The 24,930-nt window shown below is 55.3% G+C and overlaps 1 protein-coding gene across 2 annotated transcripts in view; it reads left to right on the forward strand.

Annotated features, from left to right (window-relative positions):
• Positions 1 to 24,930, forward strand: part of CAMSAP1 (calmodulin regulated spectrin associated protein 1) — a 56,771-nt gene that overhangs the window by 24,611 nt on the left and 7,230 nt on the right. The window contains exons 5-14 of one of the 2 annotated variants that reach the window (XM_039219633.1): positions 6,179 to 6,259; positions 7,228 to 7,260; positions 9,913 to 10,054; positions 16,937 to 17,076; positions 17,167 to 17,263; positions 19,218 to 19,395; positions 19,780 to 19,871; positions 20,377 to 20,461; positions 21,125 to 23,402; positions 24,361 to 24,497. In XM_039219633.1, the coding sequence (XP_039075564.1) occupies positions 6,179 to 6,259; positions 7,228 to 7,260; positions 9,913 to 10,054; positions 16,937 to 17,076; positions 17,167 to 17,263; positions 19,218 to 19,395; positions 19,780 to 19,871; positions 20,377 to 20,461; positions 21,125 to 23,402; positions 24,361 to 24,497 (3,263 nt within the window). The remainder of the gene's footprint in view (positions 1 to 6,178; positions 6,260 to 7,227; positions 7,261 to 9,912; positions 10,055 to 16,936; positions 17,077 to 17,166; positions 17,264 to 19,217; positions 19,396 to 19,779; positions 19,872 to 20,376; positions 20,462 to 21,124; positions 23,403 to 24,360; positions 24,498 to 24,930) is intronic. The other variant, XM_039219634.1, reaches the window with a different exon arrangement.

The following is a 24,930-nucleotide window of genomic DNA, read 5'->3' on the forward strand; positions in this document are numbered from 1 at the left end:
AGTGTGGGTCCTCTGATGCCTGACAGCTCAGAGCTGGGTCCAAAAGCCTTCCCACCTTCCTGTTGCGGGTGGACTCTCTCCCCACTGAAAGCTGCCCGTGTGTTTCATAAGGTTTGGGCTCTTGAGAGTTTTTATGTGGTCAGTTTTCTCTTCAGCATCAATCTTTGATGCCTCGTAAGATCTGGATCTTCTCTGAAACTGTGGTTGCAGGTGATGTTCCCAAGAACATCCCAGATGCTTCTGGACCAGCCCCTCCCCGCTCCCTGGGTGACCAGGCCCTCTGGGGGGTGGAAATTGCCCTCCTCAGGATTGGGACTCGCGACCAAGCTGTCCTCCGGATTCCCTGCTCTGTGTGAGACTGAGCTGTCCTCTGTCCCTAGAGTTGTGGACTTTTGCCATGACCGTCTTGCTGTGGCTTCCGACATCTTTATTGATGCCCGGCCTGTTGCTTTAGTCTTTGAAAAACAAACCCCAGCTTCGCTGCTGTCTGATTTGCACCCAGTAAATGGACCCAGTTCCTTGAGTTTGACCAGTGACTACCGTTTAACGTTTACCATCAAGGTAACATTTCCATCTCCCTAAACACGTTCCCTTGTGTCCCTTTGCGGTTCATCCACCAGCGTGGGTTACCGCTGATCTGCTCTCTTCAATAGAAATGAGTTTTACCGCTTCTAGGATTTGATAAAAACGGATCATGTGTATGTACTCCTTCACGGAGCAAAACGATTCTGAAGTTAATCCACGTTAGTGCATCTGGCCGTGGTTTTCTTTTTATATTCCGGAGAATTCCATCGTGCGCACAGACCACAGTTAACCTGCCCCCCGCTGGCGGATGCTGCAGTTGTTTCTGGTTCTTGTCTGTGGTGGAGGCTGCCAGGAACCTTTGTGTACAAGTCGGACCTGCAGATACGTTTTCATTTCTTCGAGTCACGTACTTAGGCGTAGAATTGCCGGGTCAGTGATAAAGTCGTATCGAACATTAGAAGGAACCGCCTGAGTATCTTCCAAGGCGATGGCACCACTTTGAGGGGCCACCAGTAAGAGAAGTCCAGCTGTCCCAACATGTGCCAGCACTTGGGATAGTCTGTCCGTCAGCCGTGGCCGTCTGAGTGGATGTGCGGGGCTGTCTTTCCGTGGTTTGCGTTTGCGTTTGCGTTTGTGTCCGCCTGGCGACTAAGCACATTTGTACGTATTTTGTTAAGTGCATGTTCAAATATTTTGCTGAATTTTAGGGTTTGTATTTAATTCTGTGTCAGTTTTGGTAACTTGCGACTTTCAAGGAATTTCTCAACTTTATTTTCATTGTTGAATTAAGTAAATTATTACCCTTTAGATGTGCGTGTGCCTGTAGTAGTGTCTCTGTTGTTTTCCTGCCCGGGGTAACTTCTGTCACTTGTCTTCCTTCCCTTGGGTTGGTCTGGCTTGTCAATCTCATTAATCTAAAAACCTTCTTTAGAGTTTTACTGGTTTCTTCTGTTGTTTTCTTTTTAATTTCTTCTCTTTTAATTAATTAATTACATTAAATTTTTAAGTAATCCCTACACCCAACACCAAGATCAGAGTTGCACATTCCACCGACTGAGCCTGCCGGGAGCCCCTCTCATGTTGTCTGTCTGTCCGTCTGTCTTTCTTTTAAGTTTATTTATTTTTATTTTATTTTATTTTATTTTATTTTATTTTATTTTATTTTATTTTATTTATTTCTAGCAGAGAGAGAGAGAGAGACAGCGTGAGCAGGGGAGGGTCAGAGAGAGAGGGAGTCACAGACTGAAACAGGCTCCAGGCTCCGAGCTGGCAGTCAGCACAGAGCCCGACGCGGGGCTCGAACCCACCAACCGCGAGATCATGACCCAAGCGAAAGTCGGACGCTTAACCGACTAAGCCACCCAGGCGCCCCAAGTTTATTTATTTTTAAAGAGAGCGTGAGTGTGAGTTGGGGAGGAGCAGAGAGAGAGAATCCCAAGTAGGCTCTGAGCTGTCAGCACAGAGCTGACTTGGGGCTCGATCTCTCGAACCATGAGATTGTGATCTGAGCCAAGATCAAGGGTCAGACAGATGCTCCACCTGCTGAGCCCCCAGGTGCTCCTCTTGTTGTCTTTCTACTTAAAGTGAGTGTCTTTGTTTAAAAAAATTGTTAAGTTTATTTATTTATTTTGAGAGAGAGCTAGCATGAGTAGGGGAGACAGAGACACAGAGAGAGAGAGTCAGAAGCAGGCCCCGTGCTGTCAACACAGAACCCGACTTGGGGTCAAAGTCACTAACCTCAAGATCACGACCTGAGGGGCACCTGGGGGGCTCAGTCGGTTAAGCGTCCGACTTCAGCTCAGGACATGATCTCACGGTCCGTGGGTTTGAGCCCTGCGTTAAGTTCTGTGCTGACAGCTCAGAGCCTGGAACCTGTTTCAAATTTGTGTTTCCCTCTCTCTCTGCCCCTCCCCCACTCAATGCTCTGTCTCTCTGTCTCAAAAATAAATAAACTATTATTTAAAAAAAAAAAAAAAGATCACGACCTGAGGTGAAATCAAGAGTGGGGTGCTCAACTGGCTGAGCCCCCCCAGGCGCTCCTTAAAATGAGTTTCTTATGGACACTGTGGAGTCAGCCCTGCTTTTTTATTCAGTCCGAGAACCTGCCTTATTGTTGAGGGTTTTAGACCAGTTCTGTTTAATGTGATGATTGAGCTATTTCCGTCTGACATCTTGTCTGCTTTCGATTGATCTCATTTTGTCTTTTTCTTTATACTCTTCTGGCTTATTTTAGACTGGGTAGTTTTTAGTAGTCCATTTTCTCCTGGAGTTCTTGGGGGCTGCTTTAGGGTTTGGTTTTCACCGTTTGCCTTCAGAGAGCATGATGCCGTGTCACTCGGCGCATTGGGAATGACTTCTCCCTCCCTGGCTGCTGTGCGCTGCCTGCTCCGCTGCAGCCTCACATATGGAGTTTTATTTTCAACAGTTAGACATCTTTTAAAGTAATTGAAACTAGGGGCGCCTGGGGGCTCAGTAGGTTAAGTGTCCGACTTCGGCTCAGGTCATGATCTCACAGTTCATGGGTTCGAGCCCCGTGTCGGGCTCTGTGCTGACAGCTCGGAGCCTGGAGCCTGCTTTGGATTCTGTCTCCCTCTCTCTCTACCCCTCCCCTGCTCATGCTCTGTCTTTCTATCTCAAAAAATAAATTAAAAAAAAAAAAAAAAAAACTTAAAAAAATAAAGTAATTGAAACTAGGGAACATTTATCCACATCGTCTCCATTCTTGTTGCCCTTCATTCCTTTGCGTAGATGAGGGTCCTCGGAGTTCTGGGCTTAGGTTCCCTGTACCTTTTTAACAAAACTGTGGGTCATAAAGAAGTAAAAAAACAATTTAATCTGTCAGTGTTTATCATATTAGATATTAAAAACAAGAAAACTCAGGGGCGCCTGGGTGGCCCAGTCAGTTACATGTCTGACTTTGGCTCAGGTCATGATCTCACGGTTCGTGGATTCGAGCCCTGCGTCGGCCTCTGTGCTGACAGCTCAGAGCCTGGAGGCTGTTTCGGATTCTGAGTCTCCCTCTCTCTGCCCCTCCCCCGCTCGTGTTTGGTCTCTCTCTCAGAAATAAACATTAAAAAAAAAATAAAACAACTTAAGATTTTTATTAATTTGGTTAAAAATAAAACCTATTTCATGTTAAAATAATGTATTTTTTAACCAAAAATGACTATATTTTCTGAGAGAAGAAATGGTATTTTACAATTTTGTATGTATCTGTAATATCCGGCTTACTGGAAGGGAAGCTAGACGCTCTTAGCTGCCTTTGCGTGCGATCCACTACAGCACGTTTGCGTGGAAGTGTGGGACGACCGTCTGGCTTCCTATGGACGTATGGCTGGGGGAGGGGTGTGTTCTGAGGTTGCGGTGTGGCGGGATGTCGTCCCCTCCTGATGTCGACGTGTCTGCGTCCCTGCGTCAGCTATGCGGTCCGGCCTGCTGGTGTGTGGGGCTCAGGGCCCTCCCGTTCCGCCCTCTGCCCTGCAAGTCCAGATGCACATTTGGTTTTGATTTGACACCAGAACTTGACAAGTAGTAGTTTCTCAAAGGTTAATTGCAATATGGAACTTGAACCACTTATTCATGTGAATTGGGGTAAGATTGAGGTTGTAAAATTCAGTATTTTTAAATCTATAGTCCAATGGTTTTTAATATATTTGCAGAGTTGTACAGTTGTCATCACCAATTCCAGACATTTTGATCACATGCAGAAAGAGAGTTCCCTTGAGCACTCACCATCCCCCACCCCTGCAGACCTCAAACCCTGGCAGCCGAGGACCTGCCTCCAGTCTCTGCGCGTGTGCCAGCCATGGGCATTTTGTGTCAGTGCAGTCCTGCCCTCGGCCACCACTGCTCGGCGTCACGTTTTCAGCCGTCGCCTGTGCCGTAGTGTGTTGTGGCGCGCACCGCACTCCACCCCTGTGTGACAGAAGTCATGCGGCATGCCCCCGTGCCGACCTGCCACGTTGTCTTTATGTGCTTCTTGGCTGGGGGCACCTATGCCTGTCTGTCGGCTCTCGCGGATGCTGCTGTGATCGTTGTGGACGAGGTTTGTGTGGTGTGTTGTGTATTTAGGGATGGGGTTGCCAAATCGTGTGGGAACTCTGACTTTTAGCAGAGCGGCCTCACCGTCTTACCCTTACCGGGGGGGTGTCAGGTCTCAGTGTCCCACGCCCTCATGGGCGCGCGCTTTCTAATTTTTTGATTCTAGCTATTCTGGAGAGGTGAGGTGTGGTCTCGTGGTTTAGGTTCGAATCTCCACGGTGGGAGCCTCTTCATTTTTGTGTGCATGCTGGTCATCTGCAGGTCTTCTCCGGAGGGAGGCCTGTTCAGATCCTTTGTCCATTTTGAAATCAGATCATTTGTCTTTTTATTGTTATAAGAATTCTTCTGTATGTTTTGGGCACCAAATCCGTGACCTTCGTCCTCTGTTATGTTAAAGTCCACGTACGGTTCCCGTGTCCTTCGTGGCTGTTCCAGTGATGTGTCTGTAACATACACTCGTCACTTGGAGAAAAGATTCGGAGGCAGTTGTGTAGATCTCTGCAGCGTTGTCACATGTCAGGAACAGGATGGAAGGTTACATTCATCAATGTCACCATCAGCCTAATCAGAAAATCCTTTTTGTGTTAGAAAGCTATCTAGCATATGACAGAAATGTGTCTTCTCAAAAAGTCTTTATTGTGAAAAATTGTAAAAGTGAAGAACTACACAGAGAACACTCATGTGCCTACCACCTAGATTTCACAAGTAAGGTTTTATAATACTTGCTGTATTACTTATCCATCCATCTATTCTTTAAAAAAATTTTTAAAATATTTATTTATTTTTGAGGGAATGCGAGTGGGCGAAGGGGCAGAGAGAGAGGGAGACACAGAATCCGAAGCAGGCTCTAGGCTCTAAGCTATCAACACAGAGCCTGACGTGGGCCCTGAACCCACAAACAGGGAGATGGTGACCTGAGCCGATGTCAGACACTCCGCAGACTGAGCCCCCCAGGCGGCCCCATCTGTCTATTCTGATTCATTTATTTTAAAATGTATCTGTATTGATTTTCTTTTTACTGTTTTCTTTCAAAAAAAATTTTCTGCCTTCTTGATTTGATTTGCATGACTTCATTTACTTGTAGTCTTGTTTAGCAAAACATTCAATTCCATGTGTTTTCATCTCCTGGCTTTGAACACATCCTTTAAGCATTGAGTATTTTTCTCCACGGTATTACTTTATAATTGTAATTTTGGTTTTATCTTGGGGTTAATCATTCCAGGAGAGAATGAAGCCTAAGAGGTTGTTAGTGAAGGAGTTCACGTTACATTTTACGATTGAAGGTGATTTGGCGTTACTTGCGAACGGTCAGGGACGCGGGAGCCACACCGTCTGCCAGGCGGCGTTCGCTGATAGTTGCAAGTCGCACTGCTGTGCACCGTGGGCCTCCGGCGAGGTGGCGAGCATCACGCTGGCGTGCGGCAGGCCGGCTCTGGTGTCCACGCCCAGCACAGACCGTGTGGAATCTCTATATTTCTGCTTTTGTGTAATTGGCCTAAAGCATACCCGTGTCTCAGACCCAGGCTGCAAACAAGCGAGGTGGGGTCTCTGGGTGGAGAAGGGAGGGCACAGAAAGCCATTGCCCTTTTAATGCATTTTTCTTCCACTTCAGGTAAATCTTAAAATGAGAGAGATTACGGAGAAAGAAGTCAAGTTAAAACAGCAGTTACTGGAAAGCCCAGCTCACCAGAAGGTAAAGGGTACACTGAACTCTTCTGGAATGTGTCGAGTTATGGTTGCTTCCGGTTTCTAAGAATGATTCCCGTATCCTCCACTTGCTTACCCTGTCTGTACGCCCCCCCCAAGCGCACTCCCAGGCCTCCCGCGGAGCGGCCCTGGTGCTGGGCATGACGGTGCGCTCCTCTCTTCTCCCTGCACTGCACGGCGGGTGGGGGGCTGTATTTAACTGGGGGGGCGAGGGGGAGGTTGGGAGAGGTCGAAGCTCCAGAACGGGGTCGTACGGATGACCTGGGGGTGGGCCTCTGGAGTCACTGAGGAGGAGAAAACTGCCTGCTGCCCAGGGCGCCCCTGAGAATCGTGTCTGTCACCCCTGGGCTCCAGCGTAGCCGCTGGGGCATCTCTGGGACCCTGCATGGAATTCAGGCAGGGGAACGTGAGGTGTCCCGTGAAATGACACAGATGGTGTGTTATGCATTCTGGTCATTTCTGCCCTTGTCTCCCCTATGATAGTGTTTTTTGCCAAGCAGGTGTGTGACCAAATCCATACCCCGTAAACGTGCGTGAGATGTGGCCCGGCCGCACCTGCGGTCTCTTGTCACTCCTTATCTGGTCCTCTCACTCTGGGCATGGGGGGGGAGGCGGGGGCGGATGCCGTGGGCGGCACACCCTGGGCTGCGTGTCTGTGGGCCTCCCTGCCCGTCACGTGGGCACAGGGACGCACTGAGCGCCCCCTGAATGGCAGTTGGCGGCTGTCCCGTGGTGCCCGGCCCAAGCCGAGCGTCCCGCGGAGGCCAGTGCTGTGGAGGTGCCCGTGACCGCCCGCATTGTTCGCGTGGCGATGCAGGGCATTGGGTCCTGCGCCCCGGGCGGGTCTCACTTCTCAGAGCACGCCCGGTGTTCCTGTGTGTGTTGTGTGGACGCGTGTGTGACGCGGCCGCCCGCTGACACTGTCTCCTGCCTTCTTCCCTGCCTCCCGAGCAGTCCCCCTCCAAGTGGTACTGGAAGTTAGTGCCCGTAAGTGACCTCCGCGCGCCCGCTGCGTCCAGACGGCCATTCTGTCACAGTCGCTCGCTTCCATCACACAGCTGCTCACACCTGACCCGCTTCGTGTGTCCCGCGTCCTCCCTGGTAGTGTGGCCACGCCCCTGCAGTACCAGCGAGAACGTGACCCTGGGCTCCGTAGCCTTTCCCTAGACACGCCCAGTCAGGTTTTGCCCATTTCTTAGGTAATTTTATACTCTTTGTTGCGGGAGAATATCCATACGTTCTCGCCGCTCGCAGGCCTCGGGGAGTGACACGTAGGCTGATTCCCCGAGTTACTGCCTACGTTTTTTGTCCTGATGTTACCTTCCCTGATGGTGTGTAACGTGACCTCTCTCAGGAAGTGTCACGGGGTAAGGGCTGGAGGGGCTTCTCTCTCCAGGGAGACAGCTCCCTGGGTGTTGGCACCACCCCTGCCGCCCGCCCGGGCGGGGGAAAGGGTCTGAGTTAGGTCAGCATGGATGCAGGGTTTCTGGAATCCAAGTTAACTTGAAGTGTGACTGCTCCCATAAAAAGAAAGTTACGAGCTAGTGACTTGGATCGACAGTCTTAGTGGTGCTAACCGCCCCCCCCTCCCCCCGCCCGGGAGCGTTCTGGAAGCAGAAGAAGCTGCTGACGCTGTTCCCGCGGGAACCGTGGGGACTCCAGGGGGTGCGGCTCGGAACGAAGTCTTGGAACACACCTTTTTGCAGACCCTTTAATGGCCTGTTCCTTTAGTTTAATTATCGAGACCAGAGTTTCCTCAGACTTGTGTCACAGAGGAGGCGGCGCGGCCACGCACGGGAAGATCCGGGCCACGTGAGCAGTGACACACTCTGCTCTGTGGCCAGCGTGGTGGATAAGTTTGCTTCTGTTTGCAATGGGTCAGTAACAGAGAAGAGGAAGGCATTTTTTTTATGAGTATTTACATGTCTCTTCCCGAATCCTGACGGCCAAGAGCCGAGTGTTAGGTGACGTTACTTAATGAGGGGCCGTCAGAAACGGAGCGTCCCGCAGGAAGCCAGGTCTCAGCCGAGGGTTTTGTACAAGGGCAGGACCATTCAGGTCTCCCTGTAGCCGTTGGTGGCCGTGACTTCAGCGCTCAGCACGCGGGCCAGTAGGACGGGCACAGGCGGGTGTGGTCGGGCCACTGGCCTGGACGGCAGCCTGGGGGTCATCGTTCAGGCTCCCCGGGCCCTGGAGTTCAGAGGTGCTCCCTGACGTTAATGAGACACACGCCATCCGTGTTCGGTGCAGAAACCATTGGCTTCACTGCATGCTGTGGTCCGTCCCGTGTGTGCCGTGTGGTCCGTGTGGAAGCCTGGCTTGGCGCATGTCCCACGCCCTGCATGCCGCGCGGCCCGCAGCCTGCCGCAGTCCGTGCCGCAGGCCTCGAGAAACAAGTTAAGATCTCCGTCAGCATGGACTTCCGTGACACGAGATAAAGCGCATTCCCATTTTGAAAGAATGCATTAGGTGTGCTTTATACCAGATACCAGTATTGATCAGTCCACCTTGTATGTTTGTTCAGACGACTTCAAACTCCCCATTGCCGAGAGGGTTTTTCTCCTGGGTGACGCCGTTGGCACAGCTCTCAGAAATCCACAGTCGTTAGCGACTGCTGGTCTCTCATTTCTGTTGTGTCCGGCCGTAGACATTAGTGCGGGGGGGGAGGGGGCGCGCAGAGGACGCCCGGACAGGCACCTGCACGGACGCCCCTACCCTGGACGGCACGCACGTGCGCACACTCAGACCGACGCGCCGCCGTGGGGCTGTGCTGAGAGGTGGGCGCTCTGACGGCGCACACGCCCTCTCCTCCAGGGGCGGAAGTGTGGAAACCTTGACAAAGCACCTGTTTTATTAAAAAAAAATTTTTTTTTTTATCTTTATTTTGAGAGAGACAGAAAGTGAGTGGGGGAGGAGTAGAGATGGGGAGACACAGAATCTGAAACAGGCTCCAGGCTCTGAGCTGCCAGCACAGAGCCCGACGCGGGGCTCGAACCCACGGACCGTTGAGATCATGACCTGAGCCAAAGTCGGACGCTTCACCGACTGAGCCACCCAGGCGCCCCAAAAGCACCTGTTCTATACGGCACCTCGCATGCATTTAATTTCCTGACGACTTGTTGCATTTATTAGAGAGCCTGGTGGACATTTTCTATGAAATGTTGTCGAACCCGGTTTAGGGAGTTTCTCAAACCCTGTCTAATGTCACTGTGTACTTTTCTTACTGGCTGAGGTTCACGCCGATGCTACTGAGGAAGGGAACAGATGGGTCTTCCCGGCATTCGGACATTCACCATTTAACTTGTTTCTCGCTTGTTCAGAGGATGCGGCTTTTGGTAGTGTAGCCGTGCATTCTGTATCTGGTCCCGTGTGCCCTGTAGAGCGGGACAGCCCTGGTGCTGTTAGCGGCTAATTGCTGACACCCAAGTGTGGCCGGGGCGCTCAGTTCCCTGGACCTGGACATGTGTGTTCAAGGCCAAGTGTGTCATCCAGACGTGTGAGCTTGTCCCATGTGATTGCCATCATTCTAAACACCATCCCGAGGGCATCGTCTTGGTTCTAGATTTAACGGCCTGCCCGTAGTGTCGGGGGTCGTGGAGGCCTGTCCCGCGTAGACCACTCTCCTCCTGTCATCTGCAGGTGCGCTATCGCCGAGAGCACCTGTCCGCGAGGCAGCCGCCCCACTTCCCGCTGCTGGAAGACCTGATGAGAGACGGCAGTGACGGGGCCGCTCTCCTGGCCGTGGTCCACTACTACTGCCCGGAGCAGATGAAGCTGGATGGTGAGTGCAGAGACCTCCCCCCCGGCCCCCCCGGGAACGGACGCGAGGCCCGGGGGAGCATCACACGCACCCCCATGCAAACGCGTAAAAGCCCAGGAAGTAGCTCGCTGAACCCAGAATGCCAGCGGGGATGCTAGCGGGAGTACACAAATACGAGGGTCAAGGACTTAACTTAACCTGCAGTTTTCTCTCCTGGAGAAATTGTAAAGTGTTAAATATACGTGACTTCTCCTAAGTTTCAGAAGGGTGAGGGTTTGTCCATCCGGCTACAACTGACATAAAGCATCTAGAAGCTGGCTTGGGGTTGGGAAGGGGCAGACTCCATCTCTGAGTGGCTCACACACGTGTGGCCCTGGTGACGTGGCAGCACCGGTGCGCGTCGTGGGCGCTTCCTGCCCGCCAGTGGCCGTCTACGGGGCCTTGGGACAGAGTTCTGGTTTAGCTTTTGCTGAACATCCTTCTTCATGAAGGACAGGGACACAGGCCAAGAGCACGGCCGGACTCCCCTGCACGTGAGGTCCTTGTGTGAGACCCCGGCACCGGGGGCGGAGCTGAAGTCGGTCCCACTTCAAGTATAAGTCTGGATAAAACGTTTCTATAGATAAAACTGTAGCTGAACTTGACAGAGGGGAGACTCTCCGGTTCCAGCCAGAGTCTCTGCGTTGGAGTGACAATCCCAACTTGACACCTGGTTGCCCCGAGGCCCGTCGGGTCTCCCGCACCCCTCTAGCCTTGGGGGGGGGGGGTGGGTGTGGTGTCGAGACCAGGACCCTGGGAAGGATTCGGAAAGGCCCACCTCCAGGCCTGGGAAAGATGCCGGGCACATGTCAGATGCCTGGGGCCCCGGGCCAGGCCGGAGATGTGTCTTGAGGAAACGAGCTGCCAGGCCACCTCACAGGCGGGGAGAGGCTGAACTGTGTGGTGCCCACGGGGCAAGGGGAAGTTCTCGTGGGACTGAGTCCGGTGCTGGTGGCAGTCCTGGGTCAGAGGCCAGAGGGAGAGAGGAGGCCTGCTGGGGGGGGGGGGGGGTGGCGCCCTGGCTGCTGCAGACATGCCCGGTGGGGGGGCAGGACCATGTGGGGAGACAGCCCACGCTGCACCCGCAGAGGCGACAGGCAGCTCTGGCACCGTGTGGGGGGAGGGGATCGCGGACGCTCGCGGTGATGATGGACAGAAGGGAGGTGGTCTCGCTGAGCGTGTGACGGAACCTTCCCAGGCCCTCAGCACCGTGTTTCGTTGCACTCTGCATCCTGGATGTTTCTCAGGCCTGCCTGCAGTTCGCCTGGCCCGCCTCTCCGGCCGATCCGTCGGGGGTCTTAGGACAAAGTGAACTCTGGGCAGGAGGGGGTCTTTTTGAAAGGGGAGGAGAGGCCGCATGGAAGCGGCGGTGTCAAGCCTCATGGCGTCTGAGAGTGGCACGGCGGGTCCTGACCGCGACAGACGTGCAGAAGGAACGGGCAGATGCACTCTGAGTTCAGTCACAGAGAGACTGACGGAGCAGGTATGAGTGGAGGAAGGCCACGGAAGGCTCGAACACAAGATTCACGGGCGTGGGCCCACGCACCAACCGCGATGCCATCCGCTCTTTGAAACGGGCGAACCTGGGAGCGCTCACGAGAAGCGAGCCTGAGTGCGGCCCTGGAGAAACCTCAGCGGGTTGTGGGGTGTTGTCAGAACTCTCTCCAAACCTCTCAAGTCCGTAATGAGTAGACACCAGAGGGGATCTTTCACATGTTTGTGGCTCACAGTCGCGGTCACGGTGCAGGCGTCTGGGGTGGGCTCCACAGGGCCGGGGCTTTGTCTGTTTTGTTCAGGGACACGTCCCAGCTGCTGGCCTGGTGCCTGGGACACGTGGGTGTTCAGGAGACACTTGCCGTGTAATGAGTGAACACACAAACGCATGCGCACATGTGCGCAAACACGCAAAGGCGCACACACATGCACACACACATGCACACCAGAGCTGGTGGCCTTGGGGCATGTTCTGGAAAATGAGAACTTTTAAAAGTTAGCGAACTCGGTTCATCTGGTGCATTAGAAAAGAAGGAAACCTGAAGAAAGCTGAAGGAAGAAGAGAAAGGGGTAGTTGTCTCTCTCCCACTAGTCAGAGGCCCCGACGCCAGGAGGGGCTGAAGCTCATGCTCTGTGTCAGAGGGGCCGGGGCACATCTGGTCTCTGAGCGCAAGCCCTTGGTTAGGGAGCCGTGAGGAGGAGGGCAGAGGGCCCGTCCCCGTGGAATCCCGCAGTCCGTGTAAAGGACGCGCCAAGGACGTGGGACACGCCTCAGGAGATGGGCACGTGCTCTCAGAGCCAGACAACTCGAGTCTCAGACGGTTCGCTAATGGCCGCCAGGTGTCAGATGACGGCTGAGTCTGTGTGCTCTGCGACATCATTCATACGGGAGGTGAGCCCGATCTTCTTCCCCGTCGGCCTGACCCGGAGCTGTGTCCATTCAGGGCAGGGAGGGGTTTGTGGACGGGTAAGAGGGCATGGTTCATAACCATGGTGGAATGTTATGCAGCTGAAAGAACGGAACCCTGCTGCCTGTGACCACGTGGACGGACCTAGAGGGTGTTGTGTTGAGTGAAATAGGCAGAAAGAGAAATAGTGTGCGATTTTACTGGGTGCAGCGTGTCAAACACTGACAAAACCGAAATTGTCGTAAATGCAGAGAAAAACCGGTGGTTATGGGGGTGGGCTGGGTAGACGAGAGCTGAAGGGGTGAGGAGGGGTGGGCAGGGTGGGCGAGAGCTGAAGGGGTGAGGAGGGACGGGGTGGTGGACGAGAGCTGAAGGAGGCACAAGTCTACAGTTAGGAAACGAGTCGTGGGACGAGGGGCACAGCGCAGGGACGAAAGAAGAGCGCAGTAACTGCGGCGACGGATGTGACGGCACCCGCACAGTGAGCCTTTCCTGACGTGTGTGACTGCGAAGCCACTGTGTGACCCTCCTGACATACAGCAGAGTGTCGGCTCGTCTCCCTCGGCTCTCACTGTCTCAAGGGGGATGAACGAATGTGCCTGAAGACATTTGCTTTTTACCAGCGTTTCTTTATATTAGTAATTTTTCGAGTGAGCAGTTTGTATCTCCTTTCATGTCACAGTACTGACTTTATATCGTTGAATAAGCGAGTGGATATGTGGTGCTAAAAAAACGGGAAAGGTTGCTTCTCTGCGGGGATGGGCCTCGGACAGAAGACCACAGCTGCCGCCCTTGCGGTCATCCCTGAGACCCCTGCCGCCCTTTACCCTTGACTGTGGGCAGCCACAGATCCCCAACGTGTGCGTAAGCAGCAGTCTGAACGTGAGGCCAAGTCCGTAGGGGCCCCACGGGTGAGCAGAGGAAACACTGGAGATGAGCGAGGACGGTGGCCAGCGACAGGGCGCTGGAGGAGAGCGTCCGGAACACGGAATGCAGGTGTGCACCGCAATGGGGCGGAAACGGGCTTTTGGAGATAAAATGTGTCTGCTGAAGTTTAAGAGTTCACCGAAGTGCATGGGGCGTCTGGGCAGCTCTGTCGGTTGAGTGTCAAACTTCGGCTCAGGTCAGGGTCCTGCAGTTGTGGGTTCAAGCCCCGTGTCAGGCTCTGTGCTGTCAGTGTGGATCCTGCTGGGGATTCTCTCTCGCTCTCTCTGTCCCTCCCCTGCTTGCTTGCTCCCTCCCTTTCTCTCTCTCTGTCTCTGTCTCTCAAAATAAATAGTTTACTGAAGTGTTAGATGACGGCTTTGAAGAAGTCTCCCGGAAAGGACATCTAAAAAGCAGAACGGACAGTGGGAGAGAAGAGGTGGGAAAGCGAGAGGCTGAGCCCAGCAAGACCAGACAGGACGGCGGGAAGACTTACCCGGACGCAGACGACATGCACAGAAAGCCGCGTGGTAGGAGCCACTGCCCACGTGTGAGGGGTGCTATCAGCCTGCGGCTGCCTCAATGCCGCCCGTCGAGGCCCCGGCCCCCACCTGCCCCCGCCCCCACCCCGCGTCCTGGACAAAGGTGGACCTGTTTGTCGTCCTTGGAAGGAGACCTGAGCTGTGTTCTCAGAGGCCGGCAGTCCGTATGACAATTGTGATTTCCTCGGGTGGTTCGTTTATTGCCAGTCTGGTACTACATAATTTTTTTTTTTTTTACAGAAGTGGACAAAGTAAGGTAAAAATTCATGTGGAAGAGTAAGGACCTAAGGGCCGAAATGAATATTTTGTAACATTTCATTTGGATGTATTTACGTTTACAGAAGAATGAACAAGGAATCCCTGCCGTACTTTCATCCACACGTTCCCATTGTTACGTTTTGTCACGTGAGCTCTATTTCTGTCACTGAACCGACTGGGAATAACTGGGGACAAAGGCATTCTGTGATCACCGCAGCCGCCGGGGGCTCACAGCGAGCGGCCCGGACTCGTGGGCCAGTCGGTTTGTCACTTGTCCCAGTAGTGTCCTTCCCAGCCGTTGCTCCCAGCCTTGGTGGCCCAGCTCTGCTCCTGGAGGTGGCTCTCGGGGCGTCCCGTAAACTGGAGCCGGCGCCCAGTCATTCTTGTGCGTCTCGGGTTCGGCTTTGCAAGAGTACAGGCCACTTGGCTTGTTGGACGGCCCCGCTTGGGTCTGTCTGGTGTTTCGTCCTGATTAGACTCAGGGCACGTTTAGCAGGAGCGCCTTCCCGGTGCACCTGACTGGGGACGCGAGGCCGCTGGGCCCTCGGCTCAGGCGGTGTCGCTGGGCTTCTCCGGTCTGAGGTCACTGTGTTTTGCCCCCCTCATTAGTCATTTGGGGGAAGTGGCTCTGAGACTGAATAAATAGCCCATTTCCTAGCAGACTGACCAGCTAGCCTGCTGCCGCGGGGAGTGGGGCGCCTTCTTGCCGCTTGCTTACTCACGGCTCGGCGTGCAGCAGGACGGCCTCATGGGTTTGTGTCCGTCGGCCACGGGTTTGCTGTTTTGTGGTGGATCAGCGCAGGTGTCAGCCAAGTGGGTTTTGAAGAATAAGAGTGTGGGTGCTTGGCTCGACACAGACAGAGACCGAGTTGTGTCTAACTTTGTGTTGGCTAAACCAGTGTGGTTCGGGCCTGGGAGAGTCGTGTGGTCTAAAGGAGCCTGGCGGTGGCGTTCCGGGGCACACAGCGCTGTGGACACGTGGCCGTCTGGCCTCCATCCACATGAGATGGGCGCTCCTGCCTTGGATGAAAGATCTACGCCTGAAAAGCAAAACGTAGTGATTTTGAGACAAAAATATAGGAAGATATTTTTAGGTCCTCGGTGTTGGGATGGATTCCTGAAGTTACAAAAGAAAAACACAAGTGATAGAAAAGACTATTACATTTAATGATAGGGGAATTCAGTGTGCCGACAGAGGATCTGGGTAAAAGCTAAGGAATGAGCTATATCCGTGGTAAAGTATTTGGAACGAACAACGACGACAGCGGCCTGGCACACAAGCCTGTTGGTACCATAAGTAAAGAAGTTGTACAAATTAGTAAGACGAAGATGAATCACCTAGAGACAGAGTGAGAACAGGCTTCCTGTAGAAGAGGAAGTGGAGAGGGACACCACCCCCGAGGTCCGGGCCAGGGGGCGTCTCACCCCCATCCAGTCGGTGGCCGGGTGTGCGCGGGTGCGGGGAGTGCGCGCGGGAGGGCGGGCTGTGGGGGGCTGTCCCGCTGTTCAGACGAACGCCTGAAATCCACCCCCTCAAGTGGGTGGACATGGACACATAGCCCTGAGCTTTGGGGACCGACAGACTGCCAAGTGGGAGGCGCAGCGGGTCAGTCAAGAGAGCCAGGCCCACGCGTAGTGTTTGTGGCCATGCTGACTGGGAGCGGACAGTGGTCTCGGGTGGGGGAGAGTGGTAACCCGGGGGAGTGGCCGGGGGGGGCCTTCAAAACACCCCGTGCTGTTTCATTACTGAAAGGAGCTCTGAGTCAGATCCGGTGTTAATACTTCCGTCTGAGCAGAGGGTCCTTGGGAATCTGACCCTGGTGTGTGTAACGTCTCATAATCGCACTGAAAAACACGGAGGCACCGCTTGGCCGTGTCAGCGAGCCGAGTCCCTCCACCTGGAACAGGTGTGTCTTGAGTTGCTCGTGCAGGGCAGGGCGTGGCGGGGGGCCGGCCTCATCGCTGTGAATGTGGGGCTGCAAGTGTCATTTGTCCTTCCGAGCTCTTCATGGTGATTTTTTCTGAAGAATAAAGTTATTTGAAAATAGCTTCTATTTCTGAAATTCTTTTCTTACTCACGTGGGTTTGCAGGCAGAATTCTCTCCAGTCGTCCACGCAGCTCCTTCTATCCTGGCCCTGAGCTGCGCCTGGCTGTGCGGTGGGGCTGGGCCGTGGGTGCTCTGGGGCCCAGCAGGGCAGCGGCCCAGGTGCTGTGGACAGCCGTCCCCGACCTTTTTCACGGAGGGAGCCTTCAGCTACGCGTTGTCTCCTGGTTTGCGGGGATTCGTAGTATTCTGGGTTATTCCTTGGGTAGCCTCACCCCTCTCCGCCTCCACAGTGGAGATAACCTCACACAAGGGTCCTGCTGGTGCAGGAAACTTGGTAAAACGTTAAGAGCTTTATGCAGCAGTGTCTTTTATAAACTGAAAGGAGATGGTACTGTCCATTCTGGAGCCCCAGGCTTAAGATCTCAGTTTCTGTTATGCTTTTTAGGTGTTAACAACTGAATTCCAACCCTAAAGATTCTCAGGTCTTTTTCTTGAGTGCTGTTTCTATATTTAGTGTTATTTGTTATACTTACTATAATGTTTAAATGTTATTGTCCTAAGTATCACCATTCCCTTCATTTAAAATGTTTCCGGTTCAAAGTTATATATGTGTATGTATCTACATATAGGTAAACGCGCTGAGCAAGCAGAGGGTCTGTATAATATTGTAGTTTTCTCCTCCCCCGTCAGATATATGCCTGAAGGAGGTCACGTCGATGGCTGACAGCCTCTATAACATACGGCTTCTGAGGGAGTTCTCGAATGAATATCTTAACAAATGCTTTTATCTCACCTTAGAAGACATGCTGTACGCCCCATTAGTGTTGAAGGTAATCACAAATTATTAAAGACACATTTTTTTAAAAGCATTGATGAGCAAGCTATTTATTGTGTCCTTGTTCTGGTTTGTTTTTGTTTAGCCGAATGTCATGGTTTTCATCGCCGAGCTCTTCTGGTGGTTTGAGAACGTCAGACCAGATTTCGTTCAGCCCAGGGATGTACAGGAGCTAAAAGATGGTAAGTGGCCAACCTTCTGGGAGTGGATAGCGGTTTCCTCCCCGAGATGCCAAGAATGTGCTCGGTGCCGAAGGCGCCCTTGGTGGGTCGCTGCCTCTTCACGCGACAGTCACCTTTAAGTGGTTTCTTCTGGGAGTGCCGAGGCCTGCACCGTCGTCACGGCTGCCCGTCTGCAGCTTTTGCGTTGGGTCCTAGAGCTTTCCTCGAAGAGCTTTCCTCAGGGGGCAGCTCTGGGCCTGTAAAATCAGAATCCCGGCTCATTGGGAGAGCGATTGGGCTCCCTGGTTGGGAAGAATACAGCTCTGCTCTTGTCTGTGAGGCAGAAAACCTGTGTTTGCTGTGGGGTGGAATAAGTCCGCCGGCCTTTGCTGGCCTCTAAGGATTTTAGAAGGTAGCATGGAAGAGTGTCCTCACATCCTTGTGATGTCTTAGAATCTAAAAAGCCACAAAGGAAACTATTAGTAATTTGGCCACCTTAAAATAGAGACCTTCTTTTCATTGAAAAAAGATACAGAGTTAAAGAAAAGCAGCTACAAAGGGGAAAAGATACTTTCAACACTTACAATAGATACCTGGTACCCAGAGTGTAGATCTGGTACCCAGAACATGTACCCAATACCCAGAGTGTATACCTAGTTCCCAGAGTGTAAACCTAGTACTCAGAGCATATACCCGGTACCCAGAGTGTACCCAGAATGTGTACCTGCTACCCAGAGTGTATACCCAGTTCCCAGAGTGTATACCCAGTACCCAGGACATACACCTGGTACCCAGAGTATATACCTGCTACCCAGAGTAAATGCTCGGTACCCAGAATGTATACCCAGTACCCAGAGTGTCTACCCCGCCAGCCTGGGCGCCTGCGGTGTGGGCACCTGCTGGGAGCTCTTGGCTACAGGTGTGGCTGAGCTCTCCAGACAGGAAGGTGGACTCTAGGCAGGATGTATGCTCGTCTGCTCCAGTGGATCACCGCTCCTCCCATGGTGGGCCTGAGACACTTGATGTGCCACCAAGTGTTCATCTGGCCTCCTCGGGGACCGGTCCCTCTGAGGAACTCTTCACTGGCCCCGGGGGAGCCTGCCTTTCGCCTCCCCGTGTCGGTGCGGCCCTGCCCCTCACGCATGTGCGCACCATGCCCACGTGGTGGGGCTGGTGACAGGCCGGCTGGCAGCAGCCTGCGGCATCCGTCCACATTCAGAAGCAGGCCTGGTCTTCTCTCCTGTCGGCAGGTGTCGCGCGGCTGCAGGCCGGAGCTACAGGGTTCCCTGCAGCCTGAGGGTCCTCAGGGTCACGGGGCAGCATTGATGGCGAGTCTGCTCTTGTCACTGGAGTGCATGACAGTGCTCTGCTGGTGACAGATCGTTCTGGATGTACAGTCGCTAGGTGTCCTGTGGGCAAGGCGCTTGGGGTCTGCCGTGCCCAGTGCGGGCCGGGTTTGGTGTTGGAAGGTGTGTGGTTCTCCGTGGTGGGAGGCCTGGTCCTGCTGTGGGGCGCCAGCGTCCGCCTCTGTTTCTCCTGCTGAGACCTGCAGTCGTGTGGCCGCACGGAGGGTGTGCTGGGCCTGCGGAGGGTCCTCATGTGCTCTGTGCCCCTTGGCCGGGGCAGTGCCCCAGGTCACAGTGTGCTTCGTCTAGAACCCTCCTTCCCTCGAGAGCTGTGGGATGGAGTAGTGTGGGTGTTACTTCGGTGGGTGATCTGGGTGCCCCCGACCAATGGACCCCTGGTTCTTGCCCTGCTGGCGGTCAGGGACACCGGCCGGCGTGTGCCCTGATGCTGTTGCAGCTTTCACTTTCGACGGTCGTCTTGTTTTGGGAGAAGTTTGGTTTCAAGTAAAAGTTGCATTAATTTTAGCTCTTATCAAAGCTGCGGATTGGTTGGGTTTTTAGGTGCTTCTTGCTAAAGTTTCCAGTAACTGAATAATAATGGACATTTCTGTAAATTGCTGTTTGTGCAGCTAAAGCGGTGTCGCACCACAAGAGCAGCCGGCCCCCGGTTCCCATCTCCAATGCCACCAAGCGCAGCTTCCTGGGCAGCCCCGCGGCGGCGAGCCCGGCCGACCTGCTGCCGCCCACCGCGCTGCCCCCTGAGGGCGGCCACAGGCACCGCCTGCACCCCGAGGAGCCCGAGCACCTGTGAGTCACCGTCCGCCCTCTTCTCCAGGCGGTTTGCACTTAGAACTGCAGTACGTTTTCTGTGACGGGGAAAGTAGTGGGGGGTTGGCAGTGGGAGGACCTCCCCCCGCCCCCGTGCCTTCTGCTTCCAGCGCCCCCAGGCAGGGGAGGGTGTGCAGGAGTCGCTGTGACCCCGAGTTGCCATTTGAGGATATTTATCTCAGGTTTGAAGTTCTTGGTACTCTTTTGGCTTTTTTTATAATAATTAATTTTTCCCGAAGAATCTATGATTTTTTCATACGTTGCTGTGATTCATGGTTCTGTCTGTGGTTTATTGTAAACATTTGCCGTTGAACTTGAAGACCGGTAAACCGGTGATTCTCTCTCCTGTTCTTTCCCATTCAGGGGGAAAGGCGCATCTGCCTTCAGCCCGTCGCACCCTTTACTGCCCCTGAGACAGAGACAGCAGAAGACCACACAGGGGGACGGCCTTGCTGGTAAGACACGTGACCCCTGCGCCTGCCTCGGTCCTCCGCCCTTCCTCCTGCAGCTTTTGGCTTAGCTGATGGCCCTTGGTGGGTATTCCTACTCTGATGCGGTCATTCTAGTTTGGAAGGTTACAGTGGAAAAACTTTAATTTGTATTGATGTTTCTTAGGATTTATAGTCTTTATAGAAGACTATGATTTATAGCATCATTAATTCCATGAAGGATACGGAAGATTGTCCTGTCCTACCCAGTGAGCAAGGCCTTCTGCGTGTTGGTGTTTACTTAGAGTTCCGACGGTCTCCCGTCATGATCTGGACTAAATACTACCGAATTCTGTGCTACTTACTGAAACTCTTGAAAATTGCATTGTGATTGTCATGGCTTTTCTTGGGAACTTCTGGTGTTCTGGATTAGGATACATTTGCTTGCGAAATGGTTATTATGTTGAAAGAATTTGAGGTGCTGTGAAATCAGCTGTGTAACACCGAACGCCCTGCTTCCTCCACCACACAGATCAGCGACTCCGGTCCAACTCTTTAACCCGCGCGGATGGTCAACCACGGGGCGCGGCGGTAGCGTGGCCAGAAAAAAAGAACAGGTGAACTCTCTGGGTTTCAAAGTCTCTGTGTGGAACGTTCCTTCGGCTAACACTGCCCTTCTCCCGAGGGGGTCCAAGGCCCGCTGGGCTCACTGAGCCCCACCCAGGGAGTCTGCGGGTCAGAACCCTTTCCTGACGGTGCTGGGGTGTCCTCTCCTTAACTTTTCTCGTTCTTGTGAAGGATTGAATCCCGAGTCAGACACGGGGTCCAGGCAGGCAGCAGAGAGAATCGCAAAGGTGTTTCGCATTACATAAGCTTTTGTAGTTGAGAAAATATGGTCTTATTTCACGGAATGGTTTTCTTACTGTAATTTGTAATTGTTCTTAAAATGTTTAGCTCTGATTTCTAGTCTGATAAGTGTGGGCATCAGTAAGTATGTAATCGTAGCATACGTGCTGCTGAAGCGGGCGCTCCGTAAGTACGTAATAAAACCGCTCGGAGATCCTCAGTGACGTTTAAGGGCGTAAAGAGGCCCCGGGGCCTGCAGGCATGGGAATTGCTGGACTCGAGCTGGTCTCTGGTTGTCCTCTGCTCTGGGGAAGGGTCTGCTCAAGTCCCCTAGACGCGGGGTTGGTGCTCCCTTTTGGTAACTAGTGCCTTGTCTCTTCGTGTGTTTGAGTCCCCTCCTCGTGTAGACAGGCGTGTCTCTCCCCACATTGCAGGCCTGTGTCCCAGCCGGCGCCCTTTGCTCTCCACCATGCTGCCAGCTGTGACATGGACCCCGGTTCTGGTGACAGCGTCAGCCTGGCCCGCTCCATCAGCAAGGACAGCTTGGCCTCCAGTGTCATTAACCTGACCCCGCAGAACCAGCCCCCGCCTGCCGCGCTGGAGACCGACGGGAAAAGCCTCCTGAACAATGTCGACATCGAGGACGAGGAAGAGGAGCTCGTGGCCATCGTCAGGACAGGCGTGGCTCCCCATGGCGGTGACCGGGCCCCGCCGGCAAGCGCCAGGTCTCCCCGGAGACTGGCAGACGCCCTCGAGCGTGAGCCTGACGGGTTCTTCCTGGAGCCGCTGATGCCGGCCGTGCTGAGGCCCGCCAAGGAGAAGCGGGCCGTTGCCAAGGAGGACGAGTGTGGGGAGGGGCGGCCGCGGGGCCTCACGGGTAGGAGGCCCAGCGAGGGCCAGCAGCCCCTGGTGCGCAAGCGGGCGCCCAGTGGCCACGGCGGCCGGGACTCCAGCAGGACCTCCGCCCCGATCTCCTGTCCAGAGCGTCCCGCGGGCGTGGACCCCGCGCCCGCCGAGGCAGGGCCGCAGGCGGCGGGCGGTTTCGATCCGTTACCTCAGGGACAGCCTGCCGATGGCTTCTTCCTCCACGTAGCCAGCGCCGGTGACGCCGCCGAGCCCTGGGCTGTGCTGAGGCAGGACTCGGACTCTGACGTCGCAGACCTGGAGGAAGCCGAGCAGGATTTCGGCGGCGACGACCAGCCCGTGGTGACGGCCGGGGACGCCGGGGAGGAGGAGTCGGCCAAGCTGCAGGAGGACTTGAAGGTGCGGGAGCACGAGGACAAGGACGACGCCAGCGGCCGCTCGAGCCCGTGTCTGAGCACCGTGTCGCAGGGGAGCGGCATGTCCGCGGCCAGCGGCAGCGTGAAGATGACCAGCTTCGCGGAGCGCAAGTTCCAGAGGCTCAACAGCTGCGAGACCAAGTCGAGCACCAGCAGCTCCCAGAAGACGACGCCGGACGCCTCGGAGAGCTGCCCGCCCCCGCTGACCACGTGGAAGGCGCGCAGGGAGCAGAGCCCGGGCGGCCAGGCCGGGGACCACGCCAGCCTGCTGGCCTCCGAGCTGGTGCGGCTCCGCATGCAGCTGGAGGAGAAGCGCCGGGCCATCGAGGCGCAGAAGCAGCAGGCGGAGGCCCTGTCGGCGCGGCAGCGGCTGAGGCTCGGCAAGGCCGCCTTCCTGCACGTGGTCAAGAAGGGGAAGGCGGACGGCGCCCCCTCGCCACGCCAGCCATATGCGCAGCACAACGGGGACGGCCTCGACGGGGTCTCCAAGACGGACGAGTTTGTCGCGAAGGAGGAGGCGAGGGAGGGCGCCCCCCAGTCTCCGGAGGCGGACGCCGAGAGCCTGGTCTTCCTTCAGCACAAAGCGAAGGGCCCGGCCGCCCTGAACGAGCTGGAGGGGAGCAAGGCGCTGTCCGCCGCGCTGCTGCAGGACGCCGGCGAGGCGGTGGACGCCGGCGAGGGTGACCTGTCCATCGAGAAGCTGAACGAGACCATCAGCACGCTGCAGCAGGCCATCCTGCGGATCTCGCAGCAGCAGGAGCAGCTGCTCATGAAGCCGCCCGCGGCCCCCGCCCCGGGCCCGAGGCAGGGCGGCCCGGAGCAGCCGGTGCGCGTGGCCGTCCACTTCGTGGAGCCGCTCTCCCCACCCGGGACGGTCGCTCACCGCAAACCCCCCCGCCTCAGTCAGGGCCGGAATTCCCGCGCGGGGAGGCCGGCCGAGCTGAAGGTCCCCAAGGACAGGCAGCAGGCTTCCTCCCGCAGCAAGACCCCGACGCCCAGCGTGGAGACCCTGCCGCACTTGCGGCCCTGCGTCCCCCGGACCCCCTCCGACCCGGGCTGGGACGGCGTCGCAGAGCCTGGCAGTGACCCTCCCGAGAAGTACTTCTTCGACAGCTACAGGCTCCACGACGAGAGCAACCAGCGGACGCTTGTCTTGTCCTCTCCCAAGGACGCAAACATTCTGTCCGAACAGATGAGCCTCAAAGAAGCTCTGGAAAGCAGCGTGAAGGAGGCGGCGCTCATCTGCCCCGTGGTCTCAGGGAAGGAGAATGTCCCTGTGGACGAAGCCCCCAGGGGCAAGGCCAGTCTCATCGAGGTGGACCTCTCAGACCTGAAGGCCCCTGACGACGACGGGGAGACAGGGGCCCCCCAGAGCGCAGTGGACCTCGCCGGTGAAGGTGACCAGAAGCCGGGGGTCGGCTTCTTCTTCAAGGTAAACTGCTGCCGGCGTCTTCTCTGATGGCCCGTCAGGATCTTATACTCAGAACGGGGTCCGCAGACCCTCCCCCAAAGGGCCAGGAGGGAAGGGTGCTGCTGCGCGAGCCCCCACCCCATGTCCCAAGGACCCGACTCTGCAGGAAGCACACGGGGCAGGGCCTGTCGGAGCGAATGGGGCTGGGTGCCGGTGAGGCTGCAGCCCTGTACCCGACTCAGGACCCCATGGGACCTGCGTGTGTTTGAGCCGCGGCTGCGGAGGCGTGCGCTCGGGGAGGGTTTTGTTTCTCTGCCTTTCTCGGGGTGTTTCCTTAGGCAGGAGGGAGACGGATGGTGGGGACTCCTTTCTGTTTTCATGGTTCTTCTCCCACAGGGCACAGGATTTCCCTTCTCCCAGAAGCAAGCAGGGTTTGGTTTTTGATGCTTTCGAACTGTAAATGAACAAGTATTAATCTGGGTGTCAGCTCACTGTGTGGAAACCCGGGGTGTAGTTGTGCAGGTAAACTGGCTTCAGCAGGAGACCCTGAGGAAGGCGGCAGGTTAGGGCTGTTTTTTTCTTTTTTTTTTTTTTTTAATGTTTATTTTTGAGAGAGAGACACAGAGTGTGAGGAGAGGGTCAGAGACAGGGAGACACAATCCTAAGCAGGCTCCAGGCTCAGAGCTATCAGCACAGAGACTGAAGAGGGGCTTGAACTCACAGACCGCGATCGAGATCATGACCTGAGCCAAAGTCGGATGCTTAACTGATCTGAGCCACCCGGAGCCCCAGGTTGGGGCCGTTTCTGAGTGGGGTGGTTTTCCGTTTGTATCTTAGCATCTGTAGGGACAGGCTGATTCATCGGGGAGAAAAGTGAGCTCGCATGTGCACCGTGCACTAACCCATTTTCCCTGCACACGAGTGTGCCGGGCCTGGCGGGCCGTGACCCTCAGTGTGATGTGCGTTGTCTGCTCTGTAGGATGAGCAGAAGGCCGAGGACGAGCTCGCCAAGAAGCGGGCGGCCTTCCTCCTAAAGCAGCAGCGCAAGGCCGAGGAGGCGCGAATGCGGAAGCAGCAGCTGGAGGCGGAGGTGGAGCTCAAGAGAGACGAGGCCCGGTAAGCCGGCTGCCGCGCCTGCTGGGCCCCTGCCCTCCCCTGCCCGGCCCCTGCCATCTGCCGAGCCCAGTCTGCCCAGTCCCCAGCCCGTCCTCCCTGCCCGGCCTGTCCTTTGCCACGCCCCAGCCTGCATTCCCCCCTCCCCTCAAGGCCAAGCTCCGGCTGAGCCATTTCTGGGGCTCATCTCCCTCATCCAGCACCACATCCCTGTGCTCTCAGCACTCACCCTGGGGTCGCGTGGCCCTGCTGGGGTGCCTGGGGTGCCTGGTGTCCACGGGTTGTGGAGGGTGCAGGAGGGTGCAGGTCCCTCAGTCCAGGCTTGGGGGCACAGGGTGCAGGGGCACGGAGTGTCAGATGTGGGGGTGTGGAAGTGCGGGGTACAGGGACACGGGGTACGAGGGCACGGAGTGTTGGATGTGGGGGTGTGGGGCGC

This window comes from Hyaena hyaena, unplaced genomic scaffold, assembly GCF_003009895.1.
Source record: "Hyaena hyaena isolate Hyena2069 unplaced genomic scaffold, ASM300989v1 scaffold_823, whole genome shotgun sequence".
NCBI lineage: Eukaryota > Metazoa > Chordata > Mammalia > Carnivora > Hyaenidae > Hyaena > Hyaena hyaena.